Source organism: Haliotis rubra, unplaced genomic scaffold, assembly GCF_003918875.1.
Source record: "Haliotis rubra isolate DU_JTF1 unplaced genomic scaffold, ASM391887v1 Scf171, whole genome shotgun sequence".
Taxonomy (NCBI): Eukaryota; Metazoa; Mollusca; class Gastropoda; order Lepetellida; family Haliotidae; genus Haliotis; species Haliotis rubra.
Window position 1 is genome coordinate 409330 of NW_025765681.1, and position 23036 is coordinate 432365.

A 23036-nucleotide genomic window follows, 5' to 3' on the forward strand; every position below is an offset into this window, starting at 1 on the left:
TTAAAAGGACGAACTGTGTGTAAACGGGCATTGGAAGAACACTTACCGTTTTTATTCAACAAAAACACACACATTATATTATCCTTCCGCCACTTCAAAACAGTATCCTAAAAGCTTACTTTTATTTTCAAATTTGAATTTAACTACAGCATAATCATAATTGTAACGAAAAAAAAATTAATGGAAGATGTTAACAATAAACTTGACACATATCTCCTTGTAGGCACTGAAACGCCACCAAGGAAATCGAAGAGAATTTGCATAATTAAAAACATTTTATGCGCAGAGCGTGGCAGCCCGTGAAGAATTTATAACACAACTTAATCAAAAGGTTGTGAGAGAAAGAACGAAAATGTAATTAATTTTGTAAAAGGGTAACACTGAAAAAAATCAATACTTTACAACTTTGTCACCAAAATGTCACATCAAGAAATTACCTGGTTAAATCCCTTAGTGAACCCGACCAAACTCAAACTCGGGCGTGTAAAACATAACACTTTCTCCTTGAGAGGGTGATAACTGATAACTGATAAACTGGATAATACAACAGGGTATATGCGACATTTCAGTCATTTATTTTCACTGACACGAGTCATGGGTGATATTTGAAAGGCGGGTCCTTCAGATAAGGGATTTTATGTCATTTGAATAACACCAGGGACTGGCTTTCAAGCGAGGTAACCATTTTAAACGCTTTAAGTGTAGCCATAGCAACTAGCAAGCTGTAGTTAAAACTTCTGGTGATGGAAATATGTAATCATGGATTAATATTAATACAATATTAAAACAGGAGGGGTGAATTGTTTCGCGTTGTGTTGAGTAAATAACATATAATTTTAACAGATTTTAATACGATTGTGCGGTTTTAACGAATTTTGACCCCTATCAATTTTCTTCTCGTTTGTTAAAGGATTTTCGTTCAAATGTGACATTTTTCTATTCGGAGTTTCGTTTTAACACAATTTCCAACCCCCTGGCAAAATTACAATGCAATACGGAACAGATCTGCCGTTCCACTTTAGATGCGAAAAGTGATTAGGAAATTGGATCTTATCTTCACAACATGTTGTAGAATTTTGTTTGTTCGATCTTAAACGACCAACACGTGTAGTTGAACACAGCGTCGTCACGCTGTTGTAGCAAACCTCAAACACAACGCCTAATCATTTTCTTATCCTCAAATCCCTCAGCCAATAACACCTTACCTGAACCAGCAGACAGCTGGAATAAGCCCCGCCCCTCGACCAATCAGAACGTGCGATACGCACGACAGGACTCGCCTCCGGCGGTACAAGGTGTTATGAATTACAGGTCCCACTGATTGACAGATCAGTGTGTAAGTCGGCCCGAGTTAGAACTGTCAGAGACGTGTACATTTCTCAAACGACGACGTACTATCGCCGAGCGAACACATACTTACCTTCATATTCCGTGAGCGTAAACATCCAAAGTGACGGAAGACAAGTCATTCGATGCCAACATGTTGGACTACTGTGCCAACGATGCGTCGGGCAACGGGTACCCAACCTCAAATCCTTCCATGGCATCAATTCTAAACATGAGCGGTTCTATGGACACCTCTAGACAGAATTCCTTCGTCCTAAGCAGTCCTCCTTTAGCGGCGTTACACAATTTAACAGAGATGAAGTTTCCTTCATCACAACAGTTAACAGACTATCAACAAAATGCGTTCAAGCATTTGGCTGCCAACTCAACGCCGCATGGAATTAATGACATTCTAAGCCGTCCCTTACCCGGGAATCCACTCGGAATACCACGGATTAATCCACAGATGTACCTTAGCCCACAAGTACGGTTTCCAAAAATCGCAGAATTGCCAGGTAGACAACCGATCTACTGGCCGGGTGTGCTACCACAGCCTTGGAGACCGTCGCCAGGTAAATATGAAAGGGTCGCAATTCACGTTCATAAAAAAACTTATCTTGCTTGAACGCAGTCATGTGGGCAACATTTTTGTCGTAACTGCACCTTCTAAACTTCTCAGCTTATCAAAAGAACGTATAGATGAAAGTTAACTCTCTTTCATGTGTTTCGCAGTTAAGCTTCATTCTTTATTGAATTCTATTTATTTGTTTTTTAAGGCAATTATAACTGTAATAAGATCCATGTATCCAATCTAACCCTGACACCAGGAATGTGTGATCGAATTAAATTAAATTCCATTTTTTATTATTTTTTAATATTATCCTTAATTAACTCATTATTATATTGCTAAATTACTGAACACCTTGTGTATCGAATCTCTCCAAAATAATACAGATTGTATGTTCTTATTCACCTCTTCATAGAAAAGCGGTAGGTTCTGGGATTCTTAGGTAGGTTCTGTGTACAAAATAAATGCCTCAAATTGTATTACAGTGGTGAATAAAACCATATTCTTGTAACATCTATCTTTCAACATATCGACTTACATTCGACGTTAACTATGTCATCAATGTTTCACTCCCTACCGCGTCGTCCCTAGACGATAATAAAAGCCCATCCTGCATTCTTTTTCTCAACAAAAGTTTTCGTCATTTTAAATAATCATTTTTCCTAAAGAACAATTATAATATACTTAAGTGTGGCGAAATCACATTTCAATATGCCGTGTGAATAATAGGAGGTTAAATAAATAATTTAAACAACAGATCGAGTACAATTAACATATCATCATATCCCAGGCTGGGGCATTATCCTGTTAAAATCATGTAGCCTTATTTTCAAAACAGGTCTGTGCATTTAGAGATGTTAAAACACTTATCACAAATGTATATACCATTCTCAATGGTAGATCTACCACCTGGTTAGAGTTTTGTTTAAGCACTTAAAAACTGACCGGAAAATATATATGTCATATCCTAATTACCTAACGACAAAATAACAGCCTTGTTAGCTCATTTAAAGTACTTAACTCTTTCGATGTCTACCCAAGCTTCTCAGCTCGAACGCGCAATGCCGGGGGTCTCTATAACAACTGGGAGGTTTTTTTGAGAACTTTTTAATGTTTTGGGGGTTCTGGTGTGGTTGCCATGTAACGTTATCTGGCCGTGGGGGGTTGGGCCATCATTGTATATTTTTTATGTGTATCCCCTCCCAAGGAAAGGGGGTAAGTATTCACACATTGGGAACTTATGTCGGGACCATTCTCACAAAGGAAAGATAGTATAGGATAACTGAGGTTAGGGTGAACATATACACTTCGAGTGTTGATAAATTCGAAATGGAATTTTGGATTCCTTTCTGGAAAATATTTGGCTTTCTAATTTTCTTCCAACATCAAGATACACTATAATAAATTTGTTCATACAGCCATATACAATAGAGGTTAAAGTCAAGGGTTTGTTTTGTGTTTTTATGTTATTGTAAAACAATTCTAGAGTTTATAATATTTTCACAACTGATCATATTAGAATAAGCTACATGTGTGGGATATGGATAACAACAGTACTGCTCACATGAGAACAAACTAATGTTCTGATCACTATGTACATTACAACTATTCTTAAACGTTTTGAAAAATTACAAGCTAAATATTTTTAAAGAATATTCACATACTTTCACTGACAGTCTAATCGTAATGTGAATGTATATTTCCAAATAACCCAGGATTGTGATTTGTTTAACTACTGTTAAACGGATTTAAAAATACAAGAATTACATCAACCTTTAAGAGTTAAAGATTCAGACACCTCTCAATAACGATAGAAAATAGTACAAGGTGATACTGCAATATTTTTTTTCAAAACAAACGCAAACATCACACGTGACAAAATTATCTTTGATTGACAGCTGCCGACAACAGTCCGCTCTGATTTTGACAGTAACCGGATTATATGGCGCACGCAATCGATGCCCAATAACAAGATATCGATAATATCCTAAATGATGACAGGAATAAACCAGAGGGGAGGGGGAAAAGAGGATTGAGATCACGCAATTAACTGGTTACAGATGACACCCGCTAATTGTTAGAAACCAAAGTGATAGCAATCGACACGGCTGTACATTTCAGTTTGTTCATAGCATGTGGTATCCATAGAGGAAGTGTTCGTGTAATGCAACGTCCTTGTATATAGCAGAAAGGGATTTCGGGGCCCAGTGAACATGACAACTTCACATTGTCGACACATGTTCCAAATTAAGGGACAAAATTGCCCCCCGGCAAACGCACCAGAATCTTACATGTCCTTGTGTTGGTTTTGCGACAGACGCGTGGTGGTGGGTTAAAAAACCCGGTGCAGATCCTAAGATAAGCTTGTATTGCAATTTCACGGTTGTGTACAGTATATACAAATTTTGAATTACTTTTGTGAATGAATAGGATGTCGTTGATAGTATATAACAGATTACAACAGCAGATTCCAATCCACATTTCATTCATTTCAAACTATGTGCTGATCCTTGAGAGAAAGTAAAATGAATTATTTTTAACATGAAAATACCTTCTCTTCCTTCCATAGTGTCTCTATCGGTTGAGTAGTGGGAAAATTGAAAACGCACTAACATCTATTAAATAAACTCAAGCAGTTAACTTCAAAAACGTTATGAGTAGCAACCAGTTTTCAAAATGTTCAGATAGCAGCAAATTAGTGTAAAGAGAAGACTATATTTCAGATTTTATTTAACGCATCGCGTTGAACATTGTGTTTTTTTGCGATGCATTTGACTGATCCCTTGACAATCATATAGCGCCGCCCCAATATTTCATTTCCATGTCTTGTTCATTAAATTAACACTTCGTCATTTGTCCTAATCCTCCCATTTTTTCGTTCCAAATGAAGGCTCCTGTGCACGTTTTACAGCCAACTCATCCAATGTAATTGTCGACAAGGATGGAAAGAAGAAGCACACAAGACCAACCTTTTCTGGACAACAAATCTTTGCACTTGAAAAAACCTTTGAACAAACCAAATATTTGGCGGGACCTGAACGGGCGAGGCTTGCATATGCACTGGGAATGTCGGAGAGTCAAGTTAAGGTGAGTCAGATTTATTTCACATTTGTGTTGTAGTTTTAGCTATTTATTTATATTTATACAAATTTATTTTCATTCTTTCTGTGCCACTCCGTAGTTGCTCTAGTAAAGCATTTTTTTCTTTCTTCGTGCAGTCGAAACGATTCTTTCCTCTTTAGATTGTTTCTTTACTTCCGACTTTGTGATTATAAAGACAACTTCATTTGTATTTATTGTGAGATTTGGTGAAAACAATGACGCGTCTACAACCGAAAACAGGGATTGGAAATGTATATACGTTTATAACAATACATCCAGCAGATCATCTTCATTTCGCAAGGGAAAATTCTAAATTCACACGCGATTTAATTTCTAATCACCAGGCAACTTTCCAACAATGGCATTCAAAAACCTAATGCACCAAAATATGAATTCACATTCATTTCTATAATAATAGGAATCATATTTAATCCCATGCGAATTGTTAATTACGGAAAACAATGAATACAAATTTAAAACTAAAACAATAAAAATCATGTAAAGTGTTTCCTTGGCAGCGAGTGTGCGACATAAGCTGTTATTATCGCTGACAGTCGGAGGTGACTGATAGCTGTGAAATCATGAAGCCGTAGACGAAACAATTAAAGTTAATCCGCCAAATGTCGTCCGCCAAATGAGGCGTAATGCAGCCAAAACGTCTGGTGACGATTGCACTTGAAACGGATTTCAGTTAAGAAATCCGATCGTGCCCATATCATTTTGCCTAATATATTTGTTGAAAAAACATATCGGTTTATCCGCCACCATCCGCAATCTATGTTTGGTGATATGGCCAAGTCAGTGTGCTATCGAATTACATTGTGACAGATCTTTGATCTTTATTGACATGTTTGTCGATGAATTAGGCATGTAATCAACAACACTGTATACAGTTTGTCAATTTCGATTGCTGTGCATGTTTACAAAGCGGCCACCGATTTCAAGCAAGGGTAACTTTGTTGAGGGAGTAAGCGAATCATTGATTAGTTTCGCAGGTGCGCATTTGTCCAATGGCTTCAATTGAAACACCATTTCAAAGTTTATTGAATATATAAATACATCTCGAGTTTGTTAAATATATAAATCAAATCAAGAATAATAAAGAGTACAAAGCATAACATAAATAAATGATTAAATATATAAGTATATGATGTAAATAAAAAAATATAAATCAATAAAAAATGTAAATATTTTTTCCCTTTGAAAACCGCATTTCAGAACCTTATCAATATGATATATCAGCCCCTCGTGCAATTCGTGTATCTAATTTGTTTCCGATTATTGCTTTTGGGGTGTTAATTGGCCGCTGTGTGCCCCCGGGCGGTTTGTCAATCAAGCTCATGTCTGTTTAGACCATAGTTTTGATGGGTCAATTCCGGTGTTGGCTTGTCCCAATGAGCTTCGGTCACTTTCTTCAGAAACTGCTGACAAGTGATGGTGGAGAAACCACTGGAAGCAGGGTTCGTGAACAGTCGGTCTAACCCGCTATTGAATACCTTGTCAATCACATAAGGCCCATGTGCCCGATCTGTTCATGTCTGTCTTGAATAAGCCTGTCAGATGGGTTTGGTACCAGTGGATTATGATAAATATATACATTGTGGATTCTTTTGTGGTTTGGGAAACCCTCAGAAAGTGTCATATGGCGTGTACTTAAGAAGAGATTCGTTATCGGTCAGATTTATTATTCTCTAGGATCGCTTTCAACAATCCGTGGACACTTTAGGGCAATGATGGCAAATGTATGCATACAGCTCTGGTGTCACAAGAACAGCTACTCGCTTATGATGTTAAAATCTGTAAATGTTGACGAAACTTCTGGGCGTCCCTATTAGCATAGCCTGGTGGTCCGATGATAATGTACACACTACTTAATAAATCCTTTTGGGCGTCTATGACAAGGAACTGTGTATAGGTCTGTGGTAACAGCTGATGGTGTTAACATTTCACGAACCAGTAATCAAAATAACATTTACATCACACTATGAGCGATTATTCAGGGATGGTAAATCACTACAAGCCCCAACTAGGTTTTTAATCTTTCATAAACGTTTATTTATACCCGTTTATGGTATATTCCAGTTCATTAAACCAGTGTCACTTCATGTCAGATAAAGCATAATTATCCTAATGAGATTTAATCTACTATTATGAGGAAAATATAAGTCTATTGGGATTATGCAAACCGAGCTGTGTCGCGATAGATTTCCTCTTTTTTAAAAACTTCCTGACCAAAGCCGGCCTGTTTTAAACGTGTATACTTCGCATACATGAGTAGGGCTTCTATAACGGCTGCACCACGGGAGATCTATCGAGTTAATATCTCTATTGAAATTGAGCTCGGGTGGCGGAGGGGCGCGCTTTAGACTGTAATCCTATTCCTTTGGTAGTTGGCTGACAATTCACCCAGTCGGTTCTCACATCGCGAGATCCCGCTGCGCTTCGCGAGATCCCACTGAGATCTCGACTCGAGGGACACCATCACAAAAAAAGGTAGTTGACTTTTCAGAAAGGCACAGCGTGGCTTCTATTTAATGACTTCTCTCTGCATTACGATACATTTGCCCTGTGCCGGTGTCATCATTTCGCGCCATTACAGATGAAAGGGGGACATGTTAACTTAGCGTAAACAGCTATCATCTTTGGAGGGGGTTGATGGGATATATGGATGTCCACTCCATAACAACTCCCATGATGCCTTCAACAAAAAGATGCCGAAGCAGTCAAGTGGAAAAAGCTTGTCAGTCTATTTCAGGGCTCATTTTTTTATTAATAAAATTCACTCTTTGAAATTGACACTTGTGAATTTTTAAACAGCCTGTAATGCCTATAGAAACCCCAAGTATTTGTGCCTGTTTGACAATATCTTAATCTAGTTTGTATCAAACTTCGTTGTGACTGACATGAGGTTTATGAAATATACACGTCGCTTAATAGCAACTGTTTGCGCAACTTTGATCAGAACGTATCACTTCGTGACAAACCGTGTTATATCCGTTCACATATTTCGTTGATGTAAACGTAAACAAATCAAAGTTTATCCGTTTGATCGTGTAATCATTTCACTACAAGTGTAATATACCTCATCACAAGGACTTATAAACACAGCGGTAGGTGCGCTGTTGACTCGGACGTCTGAACAGAAACGGAAGTGCACACTTGGAATGTGGATTACGAACGACTCCCGTGATGTCACTTTGACAGCCGCGTAGATTTTTATCAACTCATGTCTGGTAGAAAGGCATATCAGCGAATGCGGAAATTGTTCACTTTGTGAATGTCTTGCTTTTTGAGGGTATTTGAACAGCAAATGTGCATTTCAAGACGGTATCTTTTCTGTGGTAACATTTTTGTAACAAATAAAATCGACCAAGGATGTCTTCGCGCAATCACATGCTGCACGTGCGGTGTAAGATAAACTGGCTTTTCTGGTAATAAACTGCAACGCACATCAATAAGAAATCACCCGGATCTGCTGTTACATTTCAAAGCTGCGACAAATGTTTCCAAATACATGGTATTTCAGAAATAATTTCTCTTATAAATTGCAGAAGTCTGTAAAAATAAAGAAATATGCCCCTAAGAAATATGTTGGCTTGTGCTCAAAGAATCGAGAAAAAATCAAGCCTTTTGATACAAATATACAAAAGGTAAAAGACGCGATATGCCTCCTCTCCGGGGATTTTTAAGAACAAGTGGTTCTAATTACACAGAATGGGTCGTTTTGGGGTTGGAACCACGTTTCAATCTCCTATAGTTGAATTTCTAGGATAAATAAACTCATTCTTTCCTAGTTCAAAGAATCCTCGCCAAAGGGGACGGCTGGGGCACAAGAACCCCAGGAGACTTCACTGATATTAAAGATCCGTCGTCTTCTATCAAACCTCACAACATCAAATGATAACATCGTTTGTGAAATATGTTCTAGATGTGTGAATAACGAAGTATTTTCAAAACAAACTCGCAGTTCTTGTTTAGTCGGTATTTCGTTTGATGCATTTCTTAGCAATTAGGATTCGTTCAACGCGACTTCATAGAAACTCTTGTGCAACCATACAAATGATGAATGGTTAATTTCATCACACTCAAGTTCGGGACCATTTACGATACTTAGTGAATAGTATACCGTATCTATCTTGCAAACATCATGCAATATTACCTTAGACACTCGTCAAACGTAATGGGAGCTTCAAAGGAGTCAAAAATGACTTCTCCTGTCGAACACTTCAAGCTATTTACCTTTAAGACGAAGCTGTAATCTATTTACCTGTTTAGTAGTCCATTGTTGCTCTTTTGTGTCCATTCGCTTTGATCACGCCGCTTCCACTTATCACATTAATTTCTTTATCTCGTATCTTTGTAGTTGTATCAATGTTCTCTAAATCGAGCCGATCCTACCTTTAGTAAATTAATGCCGCTAATCTGTGACTTTAAACGCCTTACCTGTTTCCTGACAATAGAGTGTTATTGATGATATGATTAGCCAGGTAAGTTGAAGGCGATCATCACTACAGGTGTCGGAACACACCTGAAGCTTTAACTCATTGATCATGTCAATTACATCCGAAGGTTGTCGATAGCGTTTGTAAACAGCAAGTTAGCACTACACACTGGCTTGAATCGCTGTCAGTTGCAGCTGTAATTTCAAATGAATCTATAACAAAGAAAATGGACATTTATATTCTGCAATAGATTTTATAAGTCTCGGAACCGATACTATAAGAATAAACACACCCCTTTGCACCATCAAAACATGTACATATGGTAATGTTTTCTTTCCATTTCATTTAACCGTCATGAATTAATTATAATTGAAAGATGAAGGATCTGGATTTCACGTGTAATAAACAATGAATAATACCCACATCTGTTTATGTAATACAATGTTAAATGTTACAGGGTACTATCGTTGTGGCAATCGCAATACCAACGAAATAAGAACACTGAGATGAATCAAAATAGCACACAAAACGTCTTGCTATTCTAATTTTTCTGTAATTCCGTCAAATTAACTCGAATGAGTGGATGGCATACAGAGACGGTCAAGGATTAACATTTCAAACTGAAATCAAGCGATATAAAGAAGCACATGAGGGTGGAATTCTTATGATATTGAACTTTCACCCAAAGCGACCCGGCAGTATAACAATTCTTCGATGTTTGCAAAATTCGACGATAAAACATTAGCTCTCACACGAGGAAGCTCTGAGCCTGAAATATCCCATAGCGAATTTGTCAAACGCGGTGACGTAGCCTTTGTTCACGCCTTTCACGTGCAGTGATGTCGCTGCCCGTGCAGCTCGGACACAATGGTGAGCGAAAATGAAATTGCGAGTTATTGGGGAGTATGCATCCCTACATGCAATAGTGATCATGTCTCAGTTAAGGAGGACAACTCACACGGAAAAATTATTTCCTGAAGCGCAAGAAGGCAAGTCATCAGTCCTCGCTATTTCGACGGTCAACGATTCTCTTAGCAGGGCACCAGTCTTTTCTCATCGTATCCAATACTAGTTAATGAAATTTTATTTCGCTTTTATATTAATTTCATTTTCTGTGTGATAAAGTTTAATTCCGTCAAGTTTTTCACTCCTTTCACGCTGCATTGAACAGGAATTGACAAGCGCGTGCGCTCGTGCGGATGTCGATTTCAGATCAGCTGTCAACCCTTTGGTCGCTCGTGCTGAAATCGACATCGTTTAGACATCTCCGACGCACGTGACGAACAACGAACTGCTTTGGGTGAAATGTGGTATTCTCTTGGAAATTCCTTTATTAAGTCCAATACTTTTGATCATAAAATATTAACAATTCAAATATTAATAATAAATAAAATTGTCAGCAACTCCTGATTAAATAAAGTTGTAATGTGATCTATTTTCACCAGCTCTAACACTTTAATTATTTAGTGTGATGGGAAATGGCTTTTAAATGGGACACCTCGTTAGCATGGAGGCCAACTTCTCATGACATAAATAATGTGATCACGTCCCTCAAAGGAACAAGTACAATGATACAATGCATGTACAATATTATAGTGCATGGAGTAGAATCTTACCGAACATTCTGTAAAATTAAACGCATTGAAAGATCCTAACGGACTGTATCGTTATTCCTTTACAAGAGATCCAACTAGTAACTCCAAAGCTAGATTTTGAACATTCCTATTTTCTTTAATGGTTGAACACGCTGAGACAATGGCCCACTGTATCCCCTTGAATCATAATAACAAAAGTTTTACTGATTTTCACATAATATAATTCAGACCACAGGGCGAGAAAGTGCGGCCGCGGTATTTTTTGATTATCTAAACATAACGTCTTATTGTTTTTCGGGGCTGCGGTGATATGACAACTGTTTTGTTCTCTGATTTATAGCAACGGAAATCTACTTAACATGACCAAGTTTATTTACGTGGGAATATTTGTGGAAGGCTTGATAAATGTATGGGAACTTTCGCCAGGCATTAAGTGACTCTACAGCTTCAGAAATATTACCCTTCTACGGTTATAGTTACGGAAATATGTATCATAAACGAAATAATACCTTTGATACACGATGAGGACAAAACATCTTATAGTCGCAAGTACCTAAAATGAAATGCTTCTCTGCACATCATCTCCTTGTGAAAAACGTCACTTTTTGAATGGGCCAATGAGACAAAACATCGCTTTAAACGAATTATCATAATTTAATAATGAAATGATACCCCAACGTCAAGATTGTACAAAATGATTATATATTCTAAATGATTAATTCCCAAATGTTTGCTCTCAATGATTAACACAAGAAATAAGATTAATTGAATATCAATAGCATCCCCAATTATGTGTGAGAAAAAAATTCGATTTCTTAATCACGTGATCTGACTGATCGCTTAAGTCATTAGTTGGGGTAATGGATCACGGTACTTCGATTCCTGAGCGTTTTTGTAGCGGGTTCATGACATTGAATTTTATTCCATTCGACCTTTCTTTGGTACCGCCTTAAAGCTTGTCTGCATTTAATAGGATAAATATGTTGCCGACCGTGTTCGCTGATATTGAACTCAACACAGAATACAAAGTGTGTGAATTTTCATTACCATTTTATCATACATAATTAATATATAATGCGCTTCATCAACTTTAATAGCACCTGTACTTCATTGATTTGTACTCACGTTGGTATAAAATATGATTCAAAAGGCTTAAGTATTCATTTGAGTTCAAACAGGCAACATAAGTTCAAAATTCAAATTTTTACCTTCTATATATAACCAATGCAGAGTGTAACGGCATTCAAGACCCTATCAACAAATTCAAGCATTTATATTCAAAATTGATTATTTGTGTCAATGGTATTTCAGATATCTATCCAGTAGACTGGTAAATAAATAATGGCTTCATAATTAGATATTATTAACCGATTCACGAAAATATTTCACTCTGTACATCTAGATTTTCATAGATTTCGTTTTTGTTCAAAGCTTAATTATACAATCGCGTCTAGTGTTTTCAAACAATAGGCAAGTGCTGTATCATTTCCATGAACGTGTGAAATTGTGCAGTTTGTGTATATTTGTTCAACATGTAAGGAACGTGGAGAACACAGCTCGCATTGAGCGCGTGTTATTTCAACTGAGAAAGTCAAAACGAAACAAACAAGGAAAGTCTTATACCATTCCCGGGATTTTTTACTCGGCACATTGCCCCCTAAATCATGTGCCTGTACTCCTTAAAGCAAGCATATTTATTTATTTTAACAAGCAAACGAAATTCAGAATATCTTGATAACTTAATACATTCTTCGTAGATGCCCCTACCCACCGCTAATAACGAGAAAAGCAGACATAAACTCGAAAAAGAATAACATATTAAATAATTCCGTCATGTTATATGAGAGATGGGGTGATACAAGGGAGCTGTGTACCCGTGTGGTCTCTCTCCTGGGTTGGGGGTCATGCCCCACCCCCATAATGCCAGCCCGGGGGTGGCTGATAGGGAAAGTTAAGTTCTTTCGCTTACACGCTTTTACTGGGAGTTATTTACACTACACCAGCGGGCTTATATCGAGGGGGGTGATTTATGGGGATACTGTTAGTTCTAATAACATCACTCCAAAACACGTTCACATCTCAAATATGGCTCTCAGGGCTGCGATCAAGCATATGTTTTTTGCATCTTCTCTGAAAGAAACAATTTGTTCGTTATGCTTGTTAGTTCTAAGATTGTGATTGAGATTAGTAATAGCAGTCGTCGGTGTGAAATTCACGAAGGACCACCAAGAAAGTGGCTGCACTGCTGTGATAGAGAGATGTACTCAAGGGTCGTATCTCTTGTTGATTTCTTTTTTGTACCGTGAGATTCATGTCTGTTTTGTTTACAGAGCAACAAACTAGAACCACGATTCATATACTGACTTCCTTTATAAACAAACACGCTGCTGTTTCAAACCGAGATAATGCTTAGACAATGTCGCATGCTGCACGTGCACTGAAATCAACAAACATGTACATATCTGTCAATTGTTCCTATTTATCTAGCAATTTATAGTATATCTGAATTCTAATAATATCCAAGAGGCGTTTTATTTGATAAACGAAACAGGTTTAGCACCGACTTCTCTGTCCTCTGACCAAGGAGGTATTTTCAAAGCTGCTGCATGTTTTGATTGGCATGTTGTCTATTTCACACGTCTCGTAGTTCCTTGTACATATGATACACCTCTGACGCAGAACCGCCACAGTAAAAGCTCTTGTCTTGAACGCAATGTGTTTATATACTATAGTGTTACTTCATAAAACACGAGTATGGTACCAGAGGTTTTATGACACCTTTTGGTTTGGCTGTAAAGAACTTGTTAGAAACCTCAAGCAACAACTGTTCTAGAACTTTTCCTAAGATAGCTGCTATATTTTCTCTTCTGAAGTCATCTCCTAAACATCGCTGATGTATTTTACAAGTTTTCATCTACCACCAAGAGAGAAAGGCTCCTTTTGACTGCACAATCTTTCTGGAACTCTCTTTAACACTATGCTGGCATAATTTTCAGCTTGTAAAATGATTTTTAACACTCAATTAAAGCCAATGAAGAGAACGGGCGGTTTTTACGCGAGCTAGCCTAGTGTGGGTTTCATCCTACAACAAACTTCAGCCACTGTTGGTTTTAGTGGTGTGAGTTTTTATCTCCACCCTGCCCTCAAACTCCATAAATTGTCAACAAAAATGTGACATCTTCCTCACATGCCCATATTACTCGTATGTCAAAGAGCCCGTATCGTTGTATATGCTTTGAGAAAACAACTAAAACTAACGAAGGGTAAACGAGACGAATAGAGACAGTGCGTTAACAAAATTGCTCCTCTCTCAACCCACTTAGTAATCGCTTATTACGTCCTTGTGCGCACATGCGTATCTTTTACCGAACGACGCGCGCAATTCAGAACTTACCTAAATGTTTTGCCAGATTTTTTTGTTGTCTGTCAACGTTTCAAGCTTGACTGTCACATTTTAGCGATCGCCCATTTTTCCAGAAATTCTTGAATAAGCATCCGTTATACGTGTGTGTAGTAGAAGAGCGTTAGTGCAGTAAGAAGCGCATATTTGTCCTGTCTGTAAACACAATGTAAAGTTTTTATTCAATTGTATTTTTTTATTTCACTGTCATGTTCTTGTTGTTTTTCACCTGACATCCGGTAATGATTGTTGCTGCAGCGTCCGTGGCATTTCGATGATCTTTGTGATGGATGTGTTCTTTGTTTTCGTTCAGAATCCCACAAAAAGATATTACTTTCGTGTGTCTACTCTCTAGCACAACACGAGGTGCGCAATAACAGATCATAAATGTGTGCACTTTTCCTATGATACTTATTACGTATTTTCCCCGTGTAACATGTTTTCGATGCAATGCAACGTCTTTGCGAGAAACCACAAAGAATTGATTATCACTATCAAAAACATGTTTATTTCCTTACTAAAGCCATATCATACATCAGAACACATGTTGATTTAATTCAAAACAAATTTCCATACATTCCTGTTAAATAATATTAGTATTTATATGTAACTAAGAGCACACGCAACACGCTTTGCGATAAGGATACCGGCTTCGTATGCTTAAAGCAAGTCAACATCGTACTCACAGAGGGTCACGATAACAAAGAAGAAATGAAATGAAATATTCGTCGATCAATATTATTTTTATCAAATAACCAACCTGCTATTTGATTGACCTGGATGAACCTACAACATATGGAAAACCCCACTTCTTGGCTTTATCTAGCCACGTGTTATTTCATAAACGTAATCCTTGTGTACATTCAACTCCCTTTAACATGGATTGTCGACGGCTGCTGGGATCTGTGTCAAAAAGACTGGTTTATGATTTGAGCGTTTGTGCTTGACGGGGCGATGCTTATCCATGTACATACAAAATAGATTGTCCCCAGCTATGACTTTAGCAGATTCGTTATTTGAAACCGAAGCGTAAAATGTCAACGCGAATGATATTATTTTGTGTACTTAAGAACTTCTATGTTTTTGTTGAAACTTTGAAATTCACTTACTGTGTTGCCATCCTTCACGTATAAACAAACTCTGAAACTCGGCGCCATGTTTTTCGGAAGAAATAATGCCATCAAACCCAAGTACACCGTCCTTGTATACAAACATAGATGCTCGTACTATGATATATACTTCTAATCAATCAACAACTCATATGTAAACATACAAAATCGTGATAATCAATATGTTCCTATAAATAAAAAGAATATACTTTATCATATGCAAAATCTCAGGCTTATGTGAACCGTGAGGTTACATATTGTTAAAAACAGCATTAGGCACAACTCATTCGCTCAATAATTGTTATAGTATACCCAGTCATCCAGATTTCATATTTCTGTGAATATTCATGTAATCGGGTCTGTGCAGTTGGCCTTGTTTAAGCCGGGGAGCAGTTCGCCATCAAAGCTGACGCAGGATCTGATATGTTTGTGTATTTAGCTAGCCCGCGGACGCGCACTCTTATGGTAATAAACGTCATTTCTGGTAATAATGTACATACTCTATAGCCGTATAGAGGTTCCGACAGTATATAAAATCCCAAATTTACATTCAACCGTAAACGAAAACTAGGCATCTAATCTCATGGAGACGCGATTTCGTCCTAATCAACTCATATTTATACTTTTAGAAACGGAAATTGCAACTTTGATGTTGGCTACCAACGCGACCGATTACTGGGCTACGCCTAGACATTCAGCAACTTTTATTCCTGGTTGAACATTTTGTAAGAATATCAAAACTAATAATCAGATTAAAATGCGATCTTTCCTTGAGAGTATTTCTATACAAATTTAATTGTTAAATAATTATTATCCTGAAGATTAAGTTTTAGAGCTTTTTGTTAACTGCTTTCATGCGACAGCTCAAACAGCGCGATTAGTCGAAACAAGCCAATGATTCACTATGAACTATACAATTTTATTGCGCACCGCATAGCCTATTTTAAAATCAAACCATGACTTAATGTTGTTGTTCTTCTTCCTGCGCTCGTAAAACTAACGACCTCTGAACGTAATTCAATACATACCTTGCCCATAACTACAAATTATCAAATATTGATAATGCTTGCTGAATAATGACGGGCATGGGCATAGAATACTAGTCCTGTGAACACCTGGTATTAATATGAGTTTTTGTTTGGTATTTACAATAGAGTCAAGTCGGTCTTTCACATCCAGTTTCATTGGTAGTCTTATCACGAGCGCAAGATATTCAAACCATAGCCTGTTTTGTAGATCAGCAAGTCTTTAGTCAAGCATGGTTCGCTCGTTTGGGCTTTGTTGGTGTTTAACACGTCGGGTGAAGCGATTGGCTTTTCAAAAGCGTTGTCAATAATTCATTTTTCTTGCAAAGGGATATTCTGTTCATTTAGTTCTCTGTCTTCGGTATCACAAAACTTAGGCTTCTAATACTGGAAGTGGGTGGGCCTTGATACAGTTATTGCCCATTGATGAAACACTACGAATGCTTTTCAAGTGGTAGTTATTCACATCTTGCTACCGCTACTATGGTGACTATTTTGATAGAATATCATTACGTCTCGTGTTGAGGCAGGTCGACATAGTGTGCTGAGGGTACTTCTTCGTCAATACAAGTCTCGACGAGGACACAGGCTAAATCATTCGAAAGTGGTTGACAGATTGAATGTACCACCTGCGTCTAGGCAGCGTTTAATCAACAACTAACGCAATGCGTAAATAATTCGAATTAAAACGATCTATTCATATCAGAAGATTATTGAACGTTTGATTTAACGCTTAAATCATAATTACTTCCCTTGGTTTTTCTCTGTTGTTTCGATTAATTCAGACAATGCCCTAATATACAAAAATATCCACTTGCAATTTATTGGGCAGGGTTAAAGAGATAACCCTTCACATCTCTTCAAAACGTAACGTAAAGGGCTATCACGCGCCTCTTTCTCAAACAAACCGTCATTGTCGCCATATATTGAGGCAAATGATTTATTTATAATGCATCGAGCAACTCAATTTGTAAAGCAGGATTTTGATAGCCGAGCATTAAACTGTTTTATACATGGGTAAGCCAGTATGACGATGAGATCCTGCCTTTTAAACATCCATTGGGTGAAGAAAATCCCCTTGAAAAAGTTATAACAGAACGCTTTGAATAGAATACCATGCTATGATCCTCTTCCCTGTTGAGATAAGTCTATTTCATATTCAAGTCGCTGTTTAAATTATATTTTTAATATCGGATATATCACATTGAAAGGATTTACAACAATTCTACTATACCGCATATGATTGGTTGCGGAATCGTCCTGCCGTTAACCGGTCGCGCTCTTCAAAGATAGAGTCGCTTTTCGGCATGTCGAAAAACCGCTCTCCCTGATCAGATAAAACTATTCGGCAATATTCGAGCCCGGCGCCTGTTTTATGTCCCTATCAACTTTATTCGCTTCTCGAGCTGAAGCTATAAGCGGGATTTATGGACAGAGAGGTGTTAAAATGGGTATATCCGATCACATCCAACAGTACTTGGTCATTCTGTGAGACGGATTTGAGTGTTGACCATTTAAATTCCTTTTACACACACGGGCGATATATACGAAGGCCTATAAACGTACCATGGAGTCTCATTCTGTCAACATATATGAAAATGTAATAGACGCCCCATCTGTTTTAACGCCAAATAAAAGCCCGTCATTTCTTATGTCTCGCCTGGTCTTGCCAACAGCAAACGGCCTGTCTGAGATACGACACATCCCGCTCTCACTTACGTTCATGACGTTTATCAAGGGGAGATAACTGATGTATTTGTGAAGGTCATTGACCATTATGAGTGCAGTTTAATGAAATATCAGCGGTAACTTATCCCGTAACTTAGTGACACAGATTACGTGCACTTGATGGCACTTTCCTGAAACGAGTCAAGTCGAAAGTTGGCACCAGTCCTCATCTGTTTATCTTCTGACCTATCATTCTCAATCTTAGCAATCTTTTTGCAATAACATTTGAGTATTACAACTCTAAAAGAAACGGCATTCTATTTTACAACTATTTTGAAGTCGAGATGTGGCTGAAATATCGCCGAGATTACGTTTACTTGCTGACATTTCAGTTGTGTGTTCATGGGCTTGTGTGAGTTCGCATTATTTGACACAATTTGTTTTGTTTTTTTAAGGTATGGTTCCAGAACAGACGAACTAAATGGCGCAAGAAACATGCCGCAGAAATGGCCACTGCCAAGAAGAAGCAGGAACAGGCAGAAGATCTGGAGGGTTCTGATTTAGAAGATGACAATTTTGATGGCAGTCGCCATGACAGTTACGAAGAAAGTACACTTGATCATAACGGTGTTAACGTGTGTTGAAATGCCACACCACAGACTCCTCTGTCCAGATGTAGATCTACCAGTGCTAATAATAATTCTGTGTGGTCCGGAAGTGACTGGTGCTGCAAGTTAGCCAATGAGAAGTCAGATCTCAGGCACGGCGTGGATCGGTTGCCATGGCAATAGATCTCAAGATGGCGGCTGGTCGCCGCAAATGACGTTATATAGTTATATGCCCATGATGAAGACATTTACGAGTTGGTCGCTCTCTGGTGTACGTTGTTACTTAGTAACGGTGTGTTGCCAACATATCTGTATTGCTATGTCCTCTCGTATAGAACTTCCGGTCACCGAACTGATGCCGTGACCTTTACCCTTCAGCTGTAGCCACATAGGTTCACCAATACCCTCGCTCCCGGCCCTTTTGCAAAGGATAAAGTCAAATATATGGTTATAACTGCTATAAACACAATTCATATAACCCGGCGACAAACATTATCATCAGCGGTTGAGTTTGCTAGCTCTTAAGCCATGTGACGCAAAGGTTGTTGGGAAACGAATTTGACCTACTGACCTTTCTCAAAAACCCCACCCTGCATTGAACAGTCAGATCGCTTTTCTGCCATAGAGCTGGATGTCAATAGCATGCTATACATCACCTGGCATTGACAGGGAAAGTCGACGTTTTCATCCGCCGGCTATTTATCAGGATAAGGGCAAATGGAAAGAATTCCAAACCACTATCGGCGCGCAGGTTGCAGTTAGGTGTGTTGTCTAACAATAAAAAAATATATTTCGTACTCTTTCATTTGTAATATTTATCTTGAATTTAACTTAAAATTCACTTTCAAACCATTTAGAACAACATTTTTATGTCTACAAACTTAAGTTTAAGTGAACAGCCGTGTGTCGACTTTATTCGCCTAGGCGTTGTATACGGCTTGTATTTCTGAAGGGTGGTGTTCAAACCAGGAACACATCGCCTCTGCGATGGAAATCCATGGCACCAGTGCAAGATAACATTGTTGGAAAGAACAAATCTTTAAACCCGGCAACCGGCTGAGGGAAAGGGTGTTTGCATAGTCAAGTCATTTATTCTGTAGCTAAGAAGTTATCTGTACCACACGATTTCTAACAGACAGCCATGATTTATCACTTGAATACAGAATGATCGTTTCGCTGACCCTAGCAAGATGGACACACACTGAGAACCACAATGTCACGAAACCAAGAAAGTAACTTAATCTTGTGTCATTAAAATTTAACCTATTATTCTAACACATTAATTATAATATTTCTATTACAACTTTGTAATGTATATGATTCTTTCAGTAACAAATATCGATGTTTGATTCTTTTCTTGTCCGTCAAATAATATTTAAAATCTCTTAAACGATCCTTTTGTATTTTTTGTATAATATTTTCTTGGTTTAAAACATCACTTTTCATCGACAACATACTGACAGAGGTTTGTTTTATAAACCTACCATACTACCTACCGCACGACAACCTGTGCTACTATTATAAGCATACGTATTTCGTTTCATACATTTATGTATGGACTTTGTTTGAGAAAATTGACAAAGTCGGAGAAGCCATGTTTGATCGATAATGATGTCATAAATACATCCGATCACGATAGGCACTCTTTCAAAGTGCTATTGATAAATTTGTAAAAATTGATTTGTTGTTAACAACCATTTGAATAACAATTGACTCTAATGATCCCTGCAAACTGAATTATGTCAATGAAAACAATTCGGATCATAAAACGACCGTTGCAAACCGGGTATAATTTCCCTGGTTCAATAAGCATTTGTCCGGAGATTAGTATCGAAATATTCTATGATTGGGTATCAAGTCCAACTGTCCACCATTTGCCAAGCGACCGCCTAAATATCGGGCGGCTTTTGTCTTGAAATCAATTAATTCTCCCTCAAGTTGAAGAGGTAATCATTTGTTTAATTTTGCAATCACCGTGATGTAGTGTCGATTATTGAAATCCTTGCCAGTGTGCAGACAAATTATACTTGAGACATTAACATCCGACAGCAGTTGTATGACTAGTAGTATTGACGACTGTCGCAAGGGTTGACTTCGGTTGATAAATCGTGAGCCTATTACGTTGAATGTGGAAACTGCAAAATGGAACACATTCTGTGACAACATATTATTATGAATACCAATCGTTGAAATTGATTGTTTTTCATAACATTGATTTGTTTGGTTCTGTATTAACCCAAAGAAACAAATAATATTAATGTGTGACTCAAATCATATTTTTTCAGATAATTTACCAATTATATGTATTCAAAGTGCAATCCGTTCCCAAACGTAGGGTTACATGTGTAATCTTGTTTTGACGCTGGAACACGAGTTATAAATCGATGTCAACCTGTTAGTCGAGGCGCAATATATTTAGTTTAGCATTCCCCTACACAAACACCTGTGTGTGTTGACAGCTTATAGCATAAGCCGGACTTTTGTTTACTTTTATATCTTTTTGTTATGTCTCTGTTCTGTTTACTCATAGGAAGTCTTATACACTTCCAACATTATCATATAGATTTATAAATCAATATCACATATGCTTATTAGTCTGAAATCTGTGATTTTCATTTCATGACTATGTATTTTGTCAAAGATAATTCAAGTTACGTTTTCACAAACAATTCTGTTTAGTTAAAGCATCGTTCTTTTAAAGCGAGTCGTTTACAAACTGTAAACGGGTTGTGTCTCGCCAATGTGATATTGACAACTTGTGTAGATTTCAATCAATTCCTACAACGGCAACCTCGAGTGATGACATACTGAATGTATGTAATCAATATCAGCCAGAGTCTTCCAACAACACATCTTCTATAACTTATCTTTCTGAAATGTAACCTTGTCAATATCTTGATCATATGGCCACTACTAGCATGTTTTAAAGGGTAAACTATTGTACATTCACCATAACCAAAATGTATTTCAGTTAAGATTGATGTCAGATTTAGCCTTTGTTGTTTCTTCTCGTTTGATTGACAGTTGTATATTTCTGACCCGATTAGCGATAATGCGTGATGTAATATGAAATATTTACATTTCACGTCCTCTGTGTGGATTTCTATTGAAATGTACAAAGATGATTTAAGTGTATAGTATTTAAATGAAATTAAGTTTATTGTTAATGATATTATTGAAACAATGTTTCCTAGTCAATTGTACCTGTATGTTGAAGTATGAGCTAGGAACTAGATGATGCTGAATGCCATTTGTATGTCAATTATACATACCATCCATTAACACAATATAGGGGTCTGCAGTATCATCACTATTTTGTATTTTCTTGCATAGGAGACATAAATGTTCCAAAAGCTTTATTTATTAATTCTGAAAGAGGATATTTAATGCTGTAAATCCTCAAAATGGAACACTACCAGTAGAGAAAATATTTCATATTGTATGAGTAGGAATTTATTTCCTAGCGGAAGGTTACAATTATTGCACGATGTGTCAATTATTCCTACTCCCCTATGGCTGCTTGTACATGACAAAATAGTTCCGCCCCAGACCCAGGGTTGAAATTTAACAGGGGAGGTAATCGCAATGTCAGGTCTTATGCGGCCCTGAAGGGCCCCTTACGATGTGTATAATTTGTTTTAAGATGGTTCGAATAAAGAGAGCCTCGAAATTGACTATGTCTTTGTGTGGTGAATTATTCCAACTTTCTTAGTCGCCTGGGAAAAGGAGAGCCAATAACAGGCTTTGTTCTTTTTCTGTTGGGGCTTACCACTTTAGGCTAATCAGCACTCTAACAGTCAGATCGCCGAGCCGGCAGGGCGCTATTAATTTCTATCAGGTAGCCAAGCCAATTAATAATCTTGAATTTGCGCGATAAATCATCCATTTAAAGAGAGCTGATCCTCGCGATGGCACAAGCCGCCGAGAGTAAATTATTTGTACCCCACACTCCTGAGTAGCAAATTCTATTCAAGTCTGGCTAGCTCTCCGTATCTACAACATGACGGATAGCATTGAGGCTGGTCTCAATACTAGGGTGAGACGCGAACAAAGACAGGAATCTGATTGATAAATTTCAACCCATCACATTCTCAAATAAGCGTCTTTCCGACTCCCTCTGTAGCAAAAATATGTCGCCTGATCCCCTTACGACTACTTGCAGCTATTTATCTCGGCAAAGAGCCCGGTAGTGA

General features: G+C 37.7%; 1 protein-coding gene across 1 annotated transcript; it reads left to right on the forward strand.

The window, feature by feature from the left end:
* Positions 1 to 1325: 1325 nt before the first annotated feature.
* Positions 1326 to 22517, forward strand: LOC124272623 (homeobox protein Nkx-6.2-like). The gene is made up of 3 exons (XM_046707820.1): positions 1326 to 1898; positions 4785 to 4981; positions 18691 to 22517. The coding sequence occupies exons 1-3, from the start codon at positions 1481 to 1483 to the stop codon at positions 18877 to 18879; spliced, it is 804 nt and encodes a 267-aa protein (XP_046563776.1). The 5' UTR covers positions 1326 to 1480; the 3' UTR covers positions 18880 to 22517.
* The last annotated feature ends 519 nt before the right edge of the window (positions 22518 to 23036 follow it).